Source organism: Delphinus delphis, chromosome 8 (assembly GCF_949987515.2).
Source record: "Delphinus delphis chromosome 8, mDelDel1.2, whole genome shotgun sequence".
Classification (NCBI taxonomy): domain Eukaryota; kingdom Metazoa; phylum Chordata; class Mammalia; order Artiodactyla; family Delphinidae; genus Delphinus; species Delphinus delphis.
In genome coordinates, this window is record NC_082690.1 from 86,246,580 (window position 1) to 86,263,855 (window position 17,276).

Genomic DNA, 17,276 nt, shown 5'->3' on the forward strand with positions numbered 1-17,276 from the left:
CCCTTTGCTCACTGTACTCTGGTCACACTGGCTGCTTTGCTGAGACTTTTTCCATCTTGGAGTCTTCATGTGTTACACTTAATGCATGGGAAAGCTTTTCACTCCATTGTTCTTAAGGCTCATTCTTTCTAAATTCAGGTCTTACTCCAAGTCACCACTTCAGAGTCCTTCCAAGTCCCCCTCTAAAGCAGTGCCTTATTTTTTACTCACTGGATACTTTTTTCTTAACACTTTTTTCTTACCTAGACTGTAAGTTTCACAGGAGATAGGACTGTTTTGGTCACTATCTCTTGTGTCTAGCATATTGACATTTTGTTGAGGGAATTACAAAAAAATACGATGGGCGGTGCTGCTGATTACATTAGATTTGGAGGTAGAGAATTACATTCTGCTTTGAGGAAGGAGTTTAAGGAAGAAAGGCAAATGAATTCGGCTTCAACTTTCTGACTGAGGCATCGAGAAATGTTGAGCAAGCAGTTGGATTTGTTAAATTCAACGATCTGGCCAAAAAAACCATAACTACATAGGTGGCCCTTCAAGTCAACCGCTTGACCGAGTTCGTCCGAGAGTTGGGGGGGGGGAGGGGAAGTAACGAAAGCAGAGCCTCAGAGCTGGTTTTCAGAACAACAGCATTTGACAGCCAGATACAGGCCTAAAGGCAGCCTGCCAAAGTACAGGAGCAGCAATGGTGGGTAGAAAATCTACGGAATGCCAGAGAGGTCTACAAGGTCATTACTGAGGATGGGGAGGGTCAAGTGAGCTGAATGACAGCTCTGCTGATCGAGTTTCCCCATCTTATCGCATTAAAATAGTTAAAGTAAGAGGACTGTCAAAATTACGCACAGATCCCCGGAGCCAGTCATCTCGCATAACCAGGCTAACACTGAAAACCCCAGACCACTTACCGTGTGCTGCCCCGGACCTGTCTGGGCACCCGAGCTGGCCCCAGCGCACTGACAGGCCCTGCGGGTGCGGGCATCTGCTTACTCTGCCCTCCGTAGTCACGGTCTCTTAATTTTGATACGAAGAGGCAACTTACAACGCGCACCACAGCTACGGCGGGCAGAGACTAAACCGCGCAGCCGCAGTTGCTGCAGCCCCGCCTCCCGGGTCCATGACGTCATCACGCAGGGACAGGGGTGGAGAAGGTCCCCTCTCGCTCGCCGTCTCCGCTCCGTTAGTTCGCCAGCGCACGCACCGCCTACGGGCGCCTGAGCTCGACGCGCGTTGCCGAGGGAGGCAAACTGTTGAGAGTCGGCGACCAGGCATCCGCTAGGGGCAGCCCGTTGCGCCCGCTTCTCCCGCAGAAGTTCGGTGACCCCCCACGTGCTTCCTCTTCGCTCCTGGCTGGAGTCCGCCCGGCTCTGGGCGCAGGTACCCATCACGGGATGGCTGGGGATGGGTGCCGAGGTCGGTGTCCGTGTCCTTCTTGGGCCCGGAGGAGACTGGCTCCAGGACGAAGGCTCTGCATCCGTGCTGATGCCCGGCCCATGCCGACTGCCGCCCCACCCGGGCGCTCCTAGATAACAGGACCCTCTTCCCCAGTAGGCGGCCACTCTCGGGAGTGCTTCTCGAGAGCTCTGGCGGGTTGCGTGGCTTGATCTCCATCCTCTAGGGGCTCTGGGGGTGGGGTGGGGTGAGTGGGTGGGTGACAACACGTTTGCTTTCTGCGGAGCTTGCCCACAGTTCCTGATTGCAGCACCTGGCACTGAACTGAGGCAGTCTGATTTCATCTAGATCCTCCCACGCTCTTAGCTACTTCACTCTGCTCATTCGTTTATACTCCGTATTCTGCAGGCACATTCAGGACTTTGTTTTGTTTGCCAGTGCACCTGGAGTGGTGCCTGGCACATAGATGCTATGTATATTTCTTAGACTAATAGATGAATGAAAAATAATCCTCTTTCTCTTCTTTCAAGGCCCTCCTCATCCATTAAGCCTTCCATGGCAACTCCAGCCCACAGTAATCTCAGACTTTCATCAGACCACTGTAGCAATTAGTTTTACATCTAATTTGTCTGTCTTTAGACAGATTATCCCTCATTTCTTTCTCTTAAATATTTTCTTTAAGGAAAATGAAAGCTCCTCGAAGTCAAGGCTTTATCTGGTACTACTTCTGGGGCTCCCACAGTAACTAGAACAAAAAGCAATAATTAGTTGTTGATTGGTTGTGGGGTCTTTGTGTGGCCCGCAACTCAGCTGACAAGCTGGTCAGGTTGGTGAACTGGAAAGGGTTCAGGCTTTGGAATCAGGGGAGGCCTGCATGTGAATCCTGTCTCCGTCACTTTTCTTCCTTGGGGTACTTGAGTATTTATACTTGGTCTTTCCTTTATAAAATAGGAGCTATTGATTATGACGTAGTGTTTTACAGTAAGATCGAACTGCTAAAATCTATGTTTGGATTGAGAGGTTAGAAAGACAATTAAGGCAGGGTTAAGTTTCAGTTAATGAGCTTTAGGTGTAGAATTAGAATGCAGCAAGCACTGGAGTTTCTACGTAACATGTTATTTTTACTTTTACATTGTAGAAGCATAATTGATATTTTTGATGTTTCTTTGGTGTATTTATTATAATGATGCAATGTTCTATCATACGTAATCACAATAACTTTTGAAATCTCTCTGTACAGGCTTCAGTATAGTTTTCCCTCCTTTGAGGAAACAGATGGCCACGTTCCATCATAGTAATAGTCAATTGATTTCTTTTCCTGACTTTGTTAGTGATATATGTGAATTTAAAAAAAACCCACAAAACTCCAAAAAAACAAAAGAACAAAATAAGAATCATCTGTTATCTCACCATCCATAAATAACTACCTTACATTTTGGTGTTTTCTTCCAGTCTTTTTTTCTATATATATATTATGTACACGCATATCCTGCCATGTTATCCTCTAATAAGTATCTGTATCCATATCCTTAGATAACATATGAAAATGATTTTGAACAAATTTTTTTGAAAACCACTTTATTTTCCCATAGATATATCATACATTTTAATCATTCTTTTTTTGAACATTGTTTCCGATTTTTGAAAAACTCCTCCATAGGGGGGTGAATTAAAGCTTCCCTGTTGACTTCCCATGCCAAGGGAACATTTTCTTCACCTTTCAAGCCTAAGTTTTGTAATTTAAAAAATGAGGCCGATGTCTTCCCTAGGGAGCTGTTTGAGGGTTCAATAAGATGATACTTATAAATGTGCCTTAGCTCAGCCTCCCAGCCCCACAGGAGGCGGCCAGCTAATGTTCCTCACGCAGAACCTGGATGTTCATGTCCAGTTGTGTCTTTTCCTTCTGTTTTAGTGATAGTTTTTCACCATGCATCGGAAGAAAGTGGATAACCGAATCCGGATTCTCATTGAGAATGGGATAGCTGAGCGGCAGAGGTCTCTCTTTGTTGTGGTCGGAGATCGAGGAAAGGATCAGGTAAGACCTGGTAAATGCTCCCTGACTTACTTTGTATCCTGTCCCAAAGAGTCAGCATGTTACAGATACTCTGGGGTTTCACACATAATGACTGGTTTTCTTTAAGTGAAATGCCTAGTGGGAACATTCTTTTACTTATTGGAAGTGATAAATACTCAGTATTTAGAATTATTAACAGACAGGTTAACAGCTTTTGATTTGTGGTGTGGTGGACTGAGTGCAAGGGTAAGTGTATGTGCGCTGGCTTCTAGTCCCCACCTGGGCACTGCTTGCCTTGTGGTCTCGGGCCTGGCTGTCCCGGAGGTCTCTTTTGGTCCTGAGATGCTATGGCTTTTTTCTTTGGCAGGTGGTCATACTCCATCACATGTTGTCCAGAGCAACTGTGAAGGCTCGGCCTTCTGTGCTGTGGTGTTATAAGAAAGAGCTGGGGTTTAGCAGGTAAGCCGTGCCCTCTGAGCGTCCCATCCCACTTCCCATCCCTGCTTGTTAGTTAAATGCTAGGAAATGATTCTTTGACGTGGTTTTTCAGGGATTCTTAATGAAGGTGCTATCTCTGAGGACACTTCTAGTAGAGAAAAATAATAGAGCTGATGCCCTTTCTTCATTCCTGACAATAAATTTCAGATCCTTTTCATGCTCTTTTCAGTCCCCAGCCCAATTCCTTGCTTTCTGCACACGAGTTTTCTTCTTAGTTTTCTCAGCTGATCAAGCCCCTCTAATAATGCAGGTTCCTTCAGTTGCTCTTGGAAGTTACCAACGACCTGATGCCTAATGCAACAACGTTTCCCCCTTTCTCCTTTTTTTCAGAGCTCTTCCTCTAGTAGTTCACTGCTGTTTTTTGACAATTTGCTGTTCTTATTTTTTGAAGTTGTGGACTTAAGACTTCTTATATAGTAAAGAGCAGACCTCCAACACAAACACACTTAGGCACAAGGGGAATTTGTTGAAGTACAGTTGACCCTTGAACAATGTGGATTAGAACTGCAGGGCTCCACTTACACACGGATGTTTTTCAGTAGTAAATACTACAGTACCGCGTGGTCCGTGGTTGGTTGACTCCTGTGATGTGGAGGAGCTGCGGTTGCGGAGGGGCCGACTCTTAAGTTAGATGCAAGTTAACCCCCAGGTTTCTCAAGGGTCGGCAGTATACGGGCTAGCTCCTGAAGCCTACGGGGATGAGATTTCAGCTCTTCCGCGGGGGTGGTATAGAGCCGCAGTGCTGACGCTCTGGTCCTTGCTCAGTCTCTCATCTCTGCGTGTCTGCTCTGTTCTTTTCCCACTTCAGGGCAGCTTTCTGCCTTCTATGGTGCCCATCGCAGAAACACCACTTGAGTTTTACGTGGTTTGGGTCCAACGACACAGAAATCAGTCTTTCTCCCAAATTCTTTTGGAAAGACATCCAGCCCTGGGCCAGAGGAGGTGGGGTGGGTCACCTACTAGAAACCTGGCAGTTCTGCCTATGACTGTGTGTGTGGAGGAGTTTGGGGTGTGGGGGTGCTGTTCCTTGGCAGATAAACCATTATAAAGTCACCTCGGAAATGCTCTCCTTTCTTTGCTTCTGTGACACTCAGACTACCTTCCTGAGCTCTTCTCTCTCCCCGAGCTCATCTCCTTCCCTAAATCCAGCTCACCTGTGTGGTTCTGTCCTTGGACCTCTTCTCCCTCCTTTATCCCCCAGTATATGTGTCTCTGGGGCGGACTCTGCTGTGGGGAAACCCCCTGCGAAATTGGGCAGTTTACAGTGTTTTGGGCAGATTTGCCTTTCAAACTTAACCCACCTGCTTTCACTTTTAAAAATCTCTTCTGTGCCTCTTATAGCTCTCCTGCCCCTGTCTTGAGCATTAGATTAAGGCTGATGCTAAGTCATGGGCTGAGGAAGTGGAGCCCCAGGGGGAAGGCCTTGGCTCTACTATTCAGTTAGAGAACTATGATAAAATTTTGGTTTGCTGTAACCCTTGATTCTGGAGTTTTCTCGTTCTCTCTTTTCTCTAAAAGAAACAGTTAATTGACAGTTAGGTATTCAGAGTTTTTTAAGACAAAAGAAAAGTTCAGGGATTTCTGGGAGATGTCCAGATTCCGTTCCAACCCTTATATCCTCTATCAGTATTGTCTTAGATTAGAGCTGCCCTTGAGGACTTGATCCCACCATCTGGGAAGGAAGTGGATGAATTCATTTAGGAAAAATGAATAAAGTAACCCGCCATCACAGTGCCCCTCCCAGGTTCTCTGGGAAGCAGTGCTGTGTGGTTGAAGCATTGGCTTGAGACTGAGGTAATGAGGCCACTAAGGTTTGCTTTCAAGCTTTGGCTGAATGTGAGGTTTAGGGACTCCCATTACCCTTTTTGTAAAGTGAAGTATCAAAATGGCAGGGTTCTCACACAGACTTACACTGTCTCCCTCTGAAGCCCATCTGCTCTAATGCCTCTTTCATTTCCTTCAGCTTTAGAGTGAGGGGATGAGCATTATGATTTCCAAGTTCCCTTCTAGCTCTGAAGGTCTAAGTGGGTGATCGTTGAGCCTATCCCCTGCTCCCAACTCTAGCCTCTCTGGTTAACTGGCTTTCATGGGATGGGGGGTGATTGCAGTCATCGGAAGAAAAGAATGCGACAGCTGCAGAAAAAAATAAAGAGCGGGACGCTGAACATAAAGCAAGATGACCCCTTTGAACTCTTCGTAGCTGCCACAAACATTCGCTACTGCTACTACAATGAGACCCACAAGATCCTGGGCAATACGTTTGGCATGTGTGTTCTCCAGGTAGGTGACTTGCCCCAGCCCGTGACTGGAGTCAGAGTGCTAGGGAGTGCCTGGGCTGCTTGGTCACCCACAAGGACAAGTGTACAGAGCGGAGAGGAGTCACGTGTACTCCTTGCCCCAAAGCTTCATCTGTGGAGGACTTGGCCACTTTCCACAGGAACTGGATAACTCACCAACATTAAAAGAGCATTTTCTACCAAAAGCAGCACTTGTCTAGGGATAACCAAACTGGCAGTGACGCTCCATCACAACTGGGTCTAACCAGCTTGGTAAAGCACTGAACTTTGAGTGACCCTAGCACCCCAGATCCCTATTAGAACTAACTGAAGACTTTTGTGACCAGAGAGCAGTGGGACTTGTTTTAGCTAACTAGGGACGGACCCGAGTACTTGGACGTCCTATCCAGAGTGCTTGACCGAATAACCACCCCTATCATTGCCCTTCTCGTCCTTAAAGTCTCCTCGCTTTCTCCCCTCAGAGAAGCAGCTGGTGAGTTTCTTCACTGGTATATATTTTCTCTTGCCTGGCAAGTTGATAGATTAAGTTTCACATTTGTCTTTGTTTTGAGCCCTGGTGGTCTTTGTTTTGTTCTTTGATTCTTTGGCACCTGTGACTCCATCCGCCGCCCGCCCCCTCCCCCTGCCCCAGCCCCACCCACCAAAGAAAACATTTAAGCACAAATCCTCACATTTAAGCACAGGTCCCCACAGTTTGATATGTATTTATTATATGCATGCACTATTATGATTACGTGCATCGTAAAACATACGTTTTAAAATATAAATTAAGAAATGAGGTGGGAAATTTTGAATAGGAGTTCTAGTTTTTCCTTTCCGCATTCCAGTGGGCTGTCCATACACTGCTGGCTTACAACCCACCTTGGAGGCTGAAAAGAGCGTTTTGCCTGTTCTCACCCCATCGCTGACTGGTAGGGAGCTGCTTCTGCTCACTAGTTACCAGGTGAAGTGATGGTGGCAGCGGCTCCCCCATGTGGTGCAGTTGAGTTTTGTCAGACAGTTTCCGTCTATGAACAGAGCAGAAAATGAGTGTGAGGTATTTCTGAAATTCAAGTGTGAATCAGTGTGGATTGGAGGACTTCTTTCCGAATAAGATTTTATGAGGGATTACGGGAAACACTTTGACATGTAAAACCGGGTATACTTCTTCTCCAGGGCTGGGCTCTCTTCTGTGGTCCCCTGAGTAAGGGACTGTGTGTGTGTGCGTGTGTGTGTGTGTGTGTCCTGGTGAGTCAGGTACGGGGTATGGTGTTGAGTTTGTACTCTGAAGCCCTCCTTGTACCTTATCGCCTGGCCCCTCGTTAAGCTTCCCAGTGGGTGCTCTTTGCAGCCAGTTCTAAGGTTTCCTTTTTCCAGGATTTTGAAGCTTTGACTCCAAACTTGCTGGCCAGGACTGTAGAGACAGTGGAAGGTGGTGGGCTGGTGGTTATCCTCCTACGGACCATGAACTCACTCAAGCAGTTGTACACGATGACCATGGTAAGTGTCTGTTTTTTTCTTTAACTTGATTGTGGTGGTTCAAATCAATCTGTGTTTTTGCTGCTTTCTTTTAAGAACTCCTACTGAGCAACTCCAGTGAGCGGTCAGTATAATTTCTAGGCTGGGAGCTCTTTGGAGCTAATGAGGAATTTTCTGCAGAGAAGCCTCAGTGGCCCTGGGTGTGCTTAGGAATCTGTGAATTTTGCTTTTGCTCTCAGGCATTTGCAGATTCTACACCAGTGAGATTCAGACATGATGCAGCTGTTGTGTAGTTCAATTTCTAAAACAGTATCCCACAGAGAGCCACGCCAGTGCTTACATTTGTGTACTACAAAAAGGGGACCACGCACAGACGTCCTCACCTGCCCTCACCCTAATGGGTAGTGGAGGAGAATTGCTGTCCCGCTCCCGGACTGGCAGAAACTTTGACTCCAGGGGGTGGGGGGTATTTTTTTTTTGCCCCAGCTGAGGGAGTGGCTGGAAGGGTTTCCCTGGATGAGAGCTGGTTCTGCCACATGGGTGCGTTGAGCCGCAGATTTGGAGTCAATGTACATTGCCAGCTGCTCAGGAACTGTTAGGCTTGGCCTCAGGGTTTCATGAGCTGCATCCGCCCGGTGAAGTGGACTTCCTTCAGATCTCAGTGCCTGCTTCCTGTCGCCCCATCGGCCCCAGCCCCTCCGGCCTCCTCGGAGGTCTTCAGGTGCGCCCTCTCCCCTCAGCAGACTCTCACCTGAGGGCCTTCACGCCGTTTCCACGGAGTGTCTGCTGGCTCACTTCCTCGCTGCGTTCCAGTCCCTGCCAAGATACCACTTCCTCAGTGCGGCCTCTCTCACACCCTGTGTAGCATATGTGGTTGGCCTGTCACTCCTCAACCTGTTTTATTTTGCTTCAAAGCATGGTACAGCCACCTAAAGTTAGACATTTATTTGTTTATTGTCTGGCTTCCCGTGCCAGTCTCCAAACTTTATGGGAGCAGGGACTTTGTTTTCCTCCCTGGTATATTCCCTGATCCTGGAAGGGTGCCTGGCCTTTAGTAAGCCCTCCTGAAATATCTGTGAGTGAGCGAATGTCTGTGCCCACGTCACTTTGTTTGTTCCTCCTCCCTCTCTTACTTGGCTGCCTGCTTACCAACTCAGAGGGCCTTCCCTCTCTACCCTATATAAGTATTCCCCCTCCCCACCCCCCCATTGGCTGCCCCTGCACCCTGTTTCTCATTCATAGCACTTGCCAAAATTTGTATCTATTTACTTGTTTGTCTCCGTCCAACCATTTGACTGTAAGCTTCAGGAGAATAGGTTTCATGCTTTACTAAACACCGGTGTGTGCCCAGCTTGTCTGGCGTTGGCATGTGCATTTTATTGAACGAGTGAATATGTTTTGTGCTGCTGGATAAAATGTGGGAACAGTCAAAGGTGAGGTGAGGGGACATTTGTTGTGGTAAGAAACATTGCATTTAGTGTCTGAGTCTTGCTGCAGCAGATCGCATCCGGCCAGTTTCGCATGGCAGGTTAGGTAGGAGTAGATGTTGTTTCTAGTAGCATCACTGGTGCCTCTTTTATCCCAGGGCTGTTTGCTGGAACTTCTTCACACTTGGACGCTGAACCTCAGTGGGATTTGGGTGCCTCTGTTAATGGATGTTGTCTCTTTTAGGACGTGCATTCAAGATACAGGACGGAGGCCCATCAGGATGTGGTGGGAAGATTTAATGAGAGGTGGGTCTGGAGCACGTTTCTCACTTCCTCAGCTGTGGGGAGCCACAGTGGGAGGAACATTTTCACCTTGGACCCAACTGAAAGCTGTGCTCTGTCTCAGGGAAGATAGTGCAGGAGCCCCAAATGGTGAGATTCCCGATAGCAGCGGTAGTTGTGCAGCTAACTGGAAGCAATAAAAGTGAGTGGAAGGCTGGGGCCTGGATTCTATCTTGCTTCTGGCCCTTACCAAGTCTCTCTCCCGCTCTGGCTTTTAGCCTACGCATCTGTCAGAGGGGTGATTTGTCTGGACCGCTCTTTTCCCAAATGTGTTTCACAGAACACTGATGTTTAAGAGGGACCTTATGACAAAGGGGTTCTCTGGTCCAGTACGTCTGGGAAATGCTGATATGGTTTTTCCTTTCTGAGGATTCACGTGAGCCTGTTTTAGCCTCTGAAAAGTCTCACAGCACCAGGGACCCCAATTTATTTGACCACAGACCCCTTTTTAGGGAACGCCAGTTAGCAACACGTGAAACACCTTAAGAAGAAAGAAGCCATGTCCTAAGTCAGTGGATCGCAACTGGAGCAGTTTTGCCCCTGGGGAGACTTGGCAGTGTCTGGAGACGCTTTGATGGTCGTGACCTGCGGTGAGGGCGGGAGGCTGGTGGCGGTAGAGGCCAAGGGTGCCGCTGAACAGCTTAAAAGGCACCGAAAAGCCCCTCCAACAAAGAATTATCTGGTCCAGAATCTCAGTAGTGCTGAGGTTTAGGAATCCTGGCCTGGGTGAACTGTGCGACCTAATTTCAGTCGCCTCTGAAGCTGCTCAGTAGGAGTGGGCCTGGAGGTCGCCCAGCGCTACTGGCTGGAAGGGAAGCCTGTGAAAGTAGTGCGGGAGGCCCTTTTCTTGCAGTTGTGGGAGAAGCTTGGATTTTATAGCCAAACACATGTTTTGCTACACGCAAAAATGTTTGTATTATAGTGCTAGAGGGAGCTTTCCCCTCCACCCTTTCCTTTATTTTCTCCTCCTTGTGGCAGAAGGTCAGTCCATTTGTGTATGCGTTTGTTTCCCTGTGTGGCTGGTGAGCACATGTGGGGTGGCTTTGGTGTTCCCCATTCAAGGAGACACGTAGTGCTAAAGGGTAAACCTGGCAGGATGGGGGAAGGGCCGGGGCACCCTGGAGCAGCGGGCTTCTGCACAGTAGGGGCCCTTGTAATCAGTCGCTTAAGGGAGTTCCCCGTTTGCTTGTTTGCTCTATAAAGCATGTTCGGGCCTCGTAAAGGAGGCTGGGAATCATCCAGCACTGCCCTCCAGATGACGGTGTTGGCTTTCTCCAGCTTTCTTAGAGACGTGGGGCTAGATGATTTTCCTGGAGAAAAGCCCTTCCCTTGTTGTGCAGACACTGCCCTCAGCACCTCACGACTGCGGTTTGTTCCTCAGGTTTATTCTTTCTCTGGCCTCGTGTAAGAGGTGTCTCGCCATCGATGACCAGCTCAACATCCTGCCCATCTCCTCCCATGCCGCCAGCGTTGAGGCCCTCCCTCCCCAGACCCCGGTGAGCTGCCGGGGGCCGGGAACGTGGGGCAGGCTGCGTTTTCTGTGCTGGCCCTCCCGGGGTGGCGGCAAAGCTTCTCCTCCTCTCCTGTCTGGTAGGAGGAGAGTCTTGGGCCTTCTGGTCTGGAGCTGAAGGAGCTGAAGGAGAGCTTGCAGGACACCCAGCCTGTGGGCGTGTTGGTGGAGTGCTGCAAGACCCTAGACCAGGTGAGCGTGCGTTCGGAACGTCCCCAGCCCAGTCTGCACGGCACGGAGGGGAGAGACAGCAGGCGGAGAGTGACAGACGCCAAGCTAGAACAAGGCTTGGCTCCTCCAAGGGCGAGGTCCCTTTTCTGTTGCTCACACTCAGGCGTGCAGCAGCAGCATGTGTTCACAACAGTGGTCCAGGATTAGCTCCCCCTTCCCCACGTTATCAGGGAGCTGGGGGTCGGGGGGAGATGGGTTACATTTATGGAGGAACGCCACAGGCACGGGGTGCTAGACCTGTGTCCTTTCATTTTCATTATTTTTTTTTAATTTATTAAATGTATTTATTTTTGGCTGCATTGGGTCTTCGCTGTTGCGCTTGGGCTTTCTCTAGTTGCGGCGAACTGGGGCTACTCTTCGTTGCGGTGCGTGGGCTTCTCACTGCGGTGGCTTCTCTTGCTGCGGAGCAAGGGCTCTAGGCTCGCGGGCTTCAGTACTTGTAGCTCGTGGGCTCTAGAGCGCAGGCTCAGGAGTTGTGGCACATGGGCTTAATTGCTCCGCGGCATGAGGGGTCTTCCCGGACCAGGACTCGAACCCGTGTCCCCTGCATTGGCAGGTGGCTTCTCAACCACTGCGCCACCAGGGAAGCCCCCATTTTCATTAAGTTTTGATGATGTAAAGGTTTTCGCTTATGCCTTGTTCCTAAGTGAGGAGAGCTGGAGGCTTCAGTGTGAGGGCTGATGAGGGCCGTGTGGTGAGGATCCTCTGTGTACCTGATCTCTAGGTACAGACAGCAGGCTGGGTGGGAGCTGCCAGGATGCATTTCTGTGCTCCCTGAAGTGGCCAGGGCTGGTAAACTTGGCTTCTCCGGTGGTTCCTGGGCGGTGATGGGAGCTGAATGGATGTGGCCCAGAGGCCTGCAAGCTGTCGGGTGTGTTCAGGGTTCTGGTCCAGCCTGAGCCAGCCAAGCAGCACAGGCCTCTCTCAGCGCTGGGCTTTTCCCTCATGATGGAAAACAGCTGCAATGATGCCGCCCACTTGGGGCTGAGACCCAATAGGGTGGATTCCCTTTCCATGCTGGAAGTAGAATCACCAACCACGCAGCTCTCTCTGCAGCCCCGGCTGCAGGCTCTGGGTTGCTTTCAACCACTTCCTGGTAACTTTATCACCAGAGACAGGGAGTGAGAGAGAGGATAGGGAAAGGGCAGAAGAGGGAGAAACTATAATACAGTAGTATTGTTATAAGAAAATAAATGACCCATGGCAAAAAAATTTAAAAAATCAGTAAGTAGGAAAGTGTGCATTAAAAATAGAAAGTGGTGTTTCTCCTTGGCTGTCCTGCTCTGCAGAGACAGCTACTGTTAACGGTTTATTGTGTGTCCTTTTGGATCTTTTTCTGTGCATATAAATGGGTATTTTTAAAGTGTGCAAAGGGAAGGTGGTCCCCATTAGACATTTGGCTTGATTCCAGCTTTTTTGCTATTATAAGTAATGCTATTAGGACATTCTTACAGATACATTTGTGGGCACTGTCTCTAGGATAATTTAACAGGAGAATTGCTGGGGTAGAGTATGTGTGCATTAAAACAGGTGTCATGCCAGGTTATGGAACCCGCACCATGTGTGAAAAGGCCTTTTTCTCTGCAGTTTTGCCAACACTGGGTACTGTTAAACTCGTATATCTTTACGAATCTGATATGGGAACATAGGATCGTTGTTTCAATTTGTTGTTACTTTAGTTATGAGAGAAGCAGGCACTGTTTTCATATAATTACTGGTTATTTTGTTTGTTTTTATAAACCACTCTGCTTTTTTGTATTGGTTTTTCATTTTAGAATATTACTTTAGAGTGCATTTTTAGTCCAGATTTCATACCCTTTTATTATGTTTGTAGATTTTGCCACTTATGTTTTATCAGAGTTCTTCACTTTTCTACTCTAAAGCAAACAACAAGAGGATAAAATACAGTGTTCGGCCAAGGCCGAGTTAAGGCGAGTAGGACCTGGATCCCCTCTGAGTGTTTCCATCTGGAGAGACTCTGGCTTCCTGAAGCCCCTCCCCTTCCTTCCCTTCCTTCTGCCTGGGACTGCGTCTTATCGGTATCTTCTGAGTGTCCATGCCCAGTCATGTAAGGCAGCTTCTTCAGGACCAGACAGGCCAGGCTGGACAATCTGGCCTTCTTCCCAGTCTCAGTGGCCTGTTCCCAGGGCAGATTCCCCGTGGGGAGCAGAGTCTGGCCCCTGAGTAGTGTTATGGTCCCTCTTCTCATTAAGTGCCACTGACACTCCTCTAGGCAGGGGCTCAGCAGTAAACAAGAGGGACGCACCTGCTTTATGGGGCTTACATTCTGGTGGGATGAGGAAGACAGGGAATCAAGGAAATAAGCAAACCACATATTGTAGTAGAAGGTGCTGTGTAGGTGGGGAAACATGAAGAGCAGCGAGGAGGGATGGGGAGTGCCGGGAGGAGGGAGGGGTGCTGCGGGTCTCTGTCTCGTGGTCAGAGAGGGCCTGGTGAGCAGCTGCTCTTTGAGTGGGCTTGAAGGAGTTGAGAAAACGAGCCACGTGGCTCTCTGCAGGGAGAGTGCTCCCGGCGGAGGGGTCACCAGATACACAGGCCTCAGGTCGGTTCTCCTGGTGCGCTCAGGGACTCACAAGGAGGCCGACTGGGCTGAAGCAGAGCGAGTGGGTGAGGGTAGGAGGAGACGATGGAGGTCAGACCGTGCAGGCCATGCAGGCCCCTGGGAGGGCTTGGCATTTACTCCCAAGTAATGGAGCGATGGGGGCCAGCAGAGAGTTTTATGCTTATGGTCTCTGCACAGCTGTCAGAGGGATCCCCAGGCTGGCTTTATTTATTTAATCCCCGTTATCATGCTTTTTCTTTTTAAACAAATACACAAATTATTTATCCAATTGAAGGAATTCTTATGCTTCTGGAAGCCAGCCTTAATTTTAACAGGATCGCCTTGTGCTGTGTTGAGTCTAGGCTGTAGGGGAACGAAGGTGGGAGCAGGACTGATTAGGAGGCTCCTGTAATAATGGCGGCAGTACAGGGTGGTGGCTTTGACCAGAGTGGTGGAGGAGGAGGATGGTGAGGAATGTAGAATTTTTATGTTTTGAAGGAAGTATGGACAGGATTTGCTGATGAATCAGGTATGGGAGAAAATGGAGAAGACTTTTGGCCTAAACAATTGGACAGTTAGCTGAGCTGGGGAAGATCGTAGGTGGGGGAGGATTGGAGGGGATGTTAGGTGTTCAATGTGAGATGTCTATTAGATGTACAGGTGGAGGGCAGAGCAGGGGCAGTTGCGTGTATAGAAGAGTCTGGTGTGCGGGGAAGAGGTCTGGATGGAGGTATGAACTTGGGGGTTATCAGCACCTAGTTGGTGTTTAAAGCCTTGAGACCCAGAGGGGACGATTAAGGCAGTGAGAGTCCAGGTGTTGGGCCTTGCTTTCTGGCCAGTAAGAACTGCCCTGCAGCCCCTCCGCCCCCGAGTTAGCCTAGGCATCAGCCTGAATTCTCCGCAGCGATGGTGGTAGATGGCTGGACCTTGGCCTTTCTCAAAGCTCACCTAATATGTTTCTCTTTCCACAGGCCAAAGCTGTCTTGAAATTCATTGAGGGGATCTCGGAAAAGACCCTGAGGAGTACTGTTGTGCTCACAGCTGCCCGAGGAAGGGGAAAATCTGCAGCCCTGGGATTGGCTATTGCTGGGGCGGTGGCTTTTGGGTAAGGGGGTCCCCATCTTTAGGCACTCTGAGCTCTGAGGGAGCAGTGTGCAGGAGTAGGGGGTCAGGGGACAGGGAAGCTGCTCCTGGGTCTGAGCGGGCTCCTGTGTGATTTCTCTAGGTCTTGGGTTCCTGTCTAGAAAGAGCAATGCTGTTTCCCCCAAACCCCCAAAGGTGCACGTATATGTGTGCATGCACACACAGACATACCCCAGGGCCAACTCACTATTTAGAGTTGAACAAACACACAAGAGCAAAGAAATGGGGGTAAGAAACTTAAAAACTCTCAGGAGATGAGCATGAATATGACCCGCTTTGCTGACTTAGAAAAGTACAAGTTTGACATTTTAATGATTTTGATCAGTAGAAGATCTTGTTTGCTCCTGAGGAGCTGCATTTGAGTGTGATGTTCCTTTCCATTCTTTTGTCCTGGGCGGAAGACTTCTGCAACTGCCAGGAGATCATGTACTTCCAGCTTCCCAGACATAAATAACGGACCTAGAATTTGCCACGTCCCGTATGCATTCTCTTCCTTGGTGCTCCTAATTAACAATGTTAGCGTTTCATAGATGGATAAACCCAGGCTTAGGGAGTTTCAGTGACTCACCCAAGACCCCCCCAAGTCAGTGCTGGTAGTGCTGGGGCTGAACTCGGCTCCTGACTCCTAGTCCTTTGTTTCTCTCGCTGCTCTGGCAGTACCACTCAGCCCCGCCACCATCAGCATCCTTTACACTGAACAAGGATTCCTCAGAGGTTAACTGTGGCCTTAGCCTGAGCACAGTTGAGCACTTTGGCTTCACGGTTTGAAACCCTCACAGCACAGCTAGTGATGAGAGTGAAGCCCTCTCCCGTCCCAGGGTGCAGGACTGGGGAGCCGCGTGCCAGCCCTGGCACTGAGGGAGCAGTCCCCACAGTGCCCTCAGCAGGGTGCTTTCACAGATGCTGGTAGCTGATTGCTGGGATGTGCTACCTTCAAACTGGTAATGCGTTTTCATTAGGTTGGGAGGAAGAATACCCTCAGGTCTGGAGTTGCTTTACTTTTCCTCCCCAAAACGTGTGTCCTGATTTTTTTTCTGCCACTGTCTCTGGTTATCCCCTGTGTAACAGGGGCAAACAAAAATGTTTTCTTTTTTTAAGTTCTCTAAACATTTCTTAGATTTCCTAATTACTTAAAAAAAAAAAAATCCTCCTTTTGTTCAACAGCTACTCCAATATCTTTGTTACCTCTCCGAGCCCGGATAACCTCCACACTCTGTTTGAATTTGTATTTAAAGGATTTGATGCTCTGCAGTATCAGGTAGGAAATTAGGATAAGAGCTTATTTTGATTCCATGCTGAGTATAAATCCAGGTGAAGTCTTTAGAATGCAAACTTTCGTAATACTTAGTTTCTAAAGCCTGTTTCTGACGTTTGGCATTGGTTTGGCTCTTTCCCTATTAGGAGCATCTGGATTATGAGATCATTCAGTCTCTAAATCCTGAATTTAACAAAGCCGTGATCAGAGTGAACATTTTCCGGGAACACAGGCAGACCATTCAGGTGAGGCTTGTTCTAGAACCCTACCACGTGGGGCCAGTGTCCTGCTGTGTATAAACGCTCTAAGACGTCTCCTTTTATAGTTGTTTTATGTGCTGTGTAATTGCATATCTTTTAGACAGCGTTGTTGTTTTACGGTAAACGTGTTCCAGATTTTCAGCCTCTTCTAAAGAAAAACATTCGAGCAGACTACCAAATGTATGTAGCCAGATGGGAAAGTTGTAGTTTTGTCCCTTGAAAATTGAGTGAGTAGGATTGTAAGTATGCTAATCAGCTAAGAGAAATAAAATCATTTTTTCGGACATTTCTAATTTTGCATAGTTACAGCAGGTTTTGAAATGATGCATCTGTAGCAAGGACAATAAATAACCTCACCATTTAAAAGAAGAAAAGTTCTTTGTAAAATGTACTCTGAATCTTTGTGGTTTAGCCGGTGGCCTATTTTCCTTTTGAAACAGTGTTTCCCCGAAAGCTCTGTGAATCTCCAGTGCTCTGTAAGCCTGAATGGTCTGTACGTGTCCAAAGGCTACAATTTTGTTAAATCGTGACAGGCTTGCAGAAGGGATGGAGGCCCGTGGGCTCCTAGTGGAGCAGGTTATTGATCACTTTTGGAGTTGGGTTGGGGTGGGAAGTGGGCCAGGCCAACTTGGCACTTTACGCCCTTGAGCTTTATGCCTGTGAGGCATTTGTATATGTCTGTCAAGGAGGTATACCTTTTATCAAGGATCCAGGTTATAAATGAGGTTTCAGTGTTTGTGCCTTTTTCCCTCAAGGACCTTAATTTTTTTCTTGCTGGGTCTCTTTCTAGACTCTCTTCTCTCTGTGCGTTTCTTCCTACTTTGGCCTGGTTCTCTCAGCTGAGGGGAAGAGAGTCCAGTGTTGGGGTAGGGCGGGGTGAGGGGCAGGC

The 17,276-nt window shown here is 48.4% G+C and overlaps 1 protein-coding gene across 1 annotated transcript in view; it reads left to right on the plus strand.

Annotated features, from left to right (window-relative positions):
- The first annotated feature begins 1,188 nt into the window (after positions 1–1,188).
- The window catches only part of NAT10 (N-acetyltransferase 10), a 39,329-nt gene continuing 23,241 nt past the window's right edge, over positions 1,189–17,276 (plus strand). Inside the window, exons 1-11 of the mRNA XM_060018680.1 lie at positions 1,189–1,374; positions 3,302–3,424; positions 3,771–3,862; positions 6,010–6,181; positions 7,555–7,677; positions 9,328–9,389; positions 10,807–10,921; positions 11,020–11,127; positions 14,701–14,834; positions 16,037–16,130; positions 16,274–16,372. Of these exons, the coding sequence (XP_059874663.1) occupies positions 3,317–3,424; positions 3,771–3,862; positions 6,010–6,181; positions 7,555–7,677; positions 9,328–9,389; positions 10,807–10,921; positions 11,020–11,127; positions 14,701–14,834; positions 16,037–16,130; positions 16,274–16,372 (1,107 nt within the window). The 5' untranslated portion in view covers positions 1,189–1,374; positions 3,302–3,316. The remainder of the gene's footprint in view (positions 1,375–3,301; positions 3,425–3,770; positions 3,863–6,009; positions 6,182–7,554; positions 7,678–9,327; positions 9,390–10,806; positions 10,922–11,019; positions 11,128–14,700; positions 14,835–16,036; positions 16,131–16,273; positions 16,373–17,276) is intronic.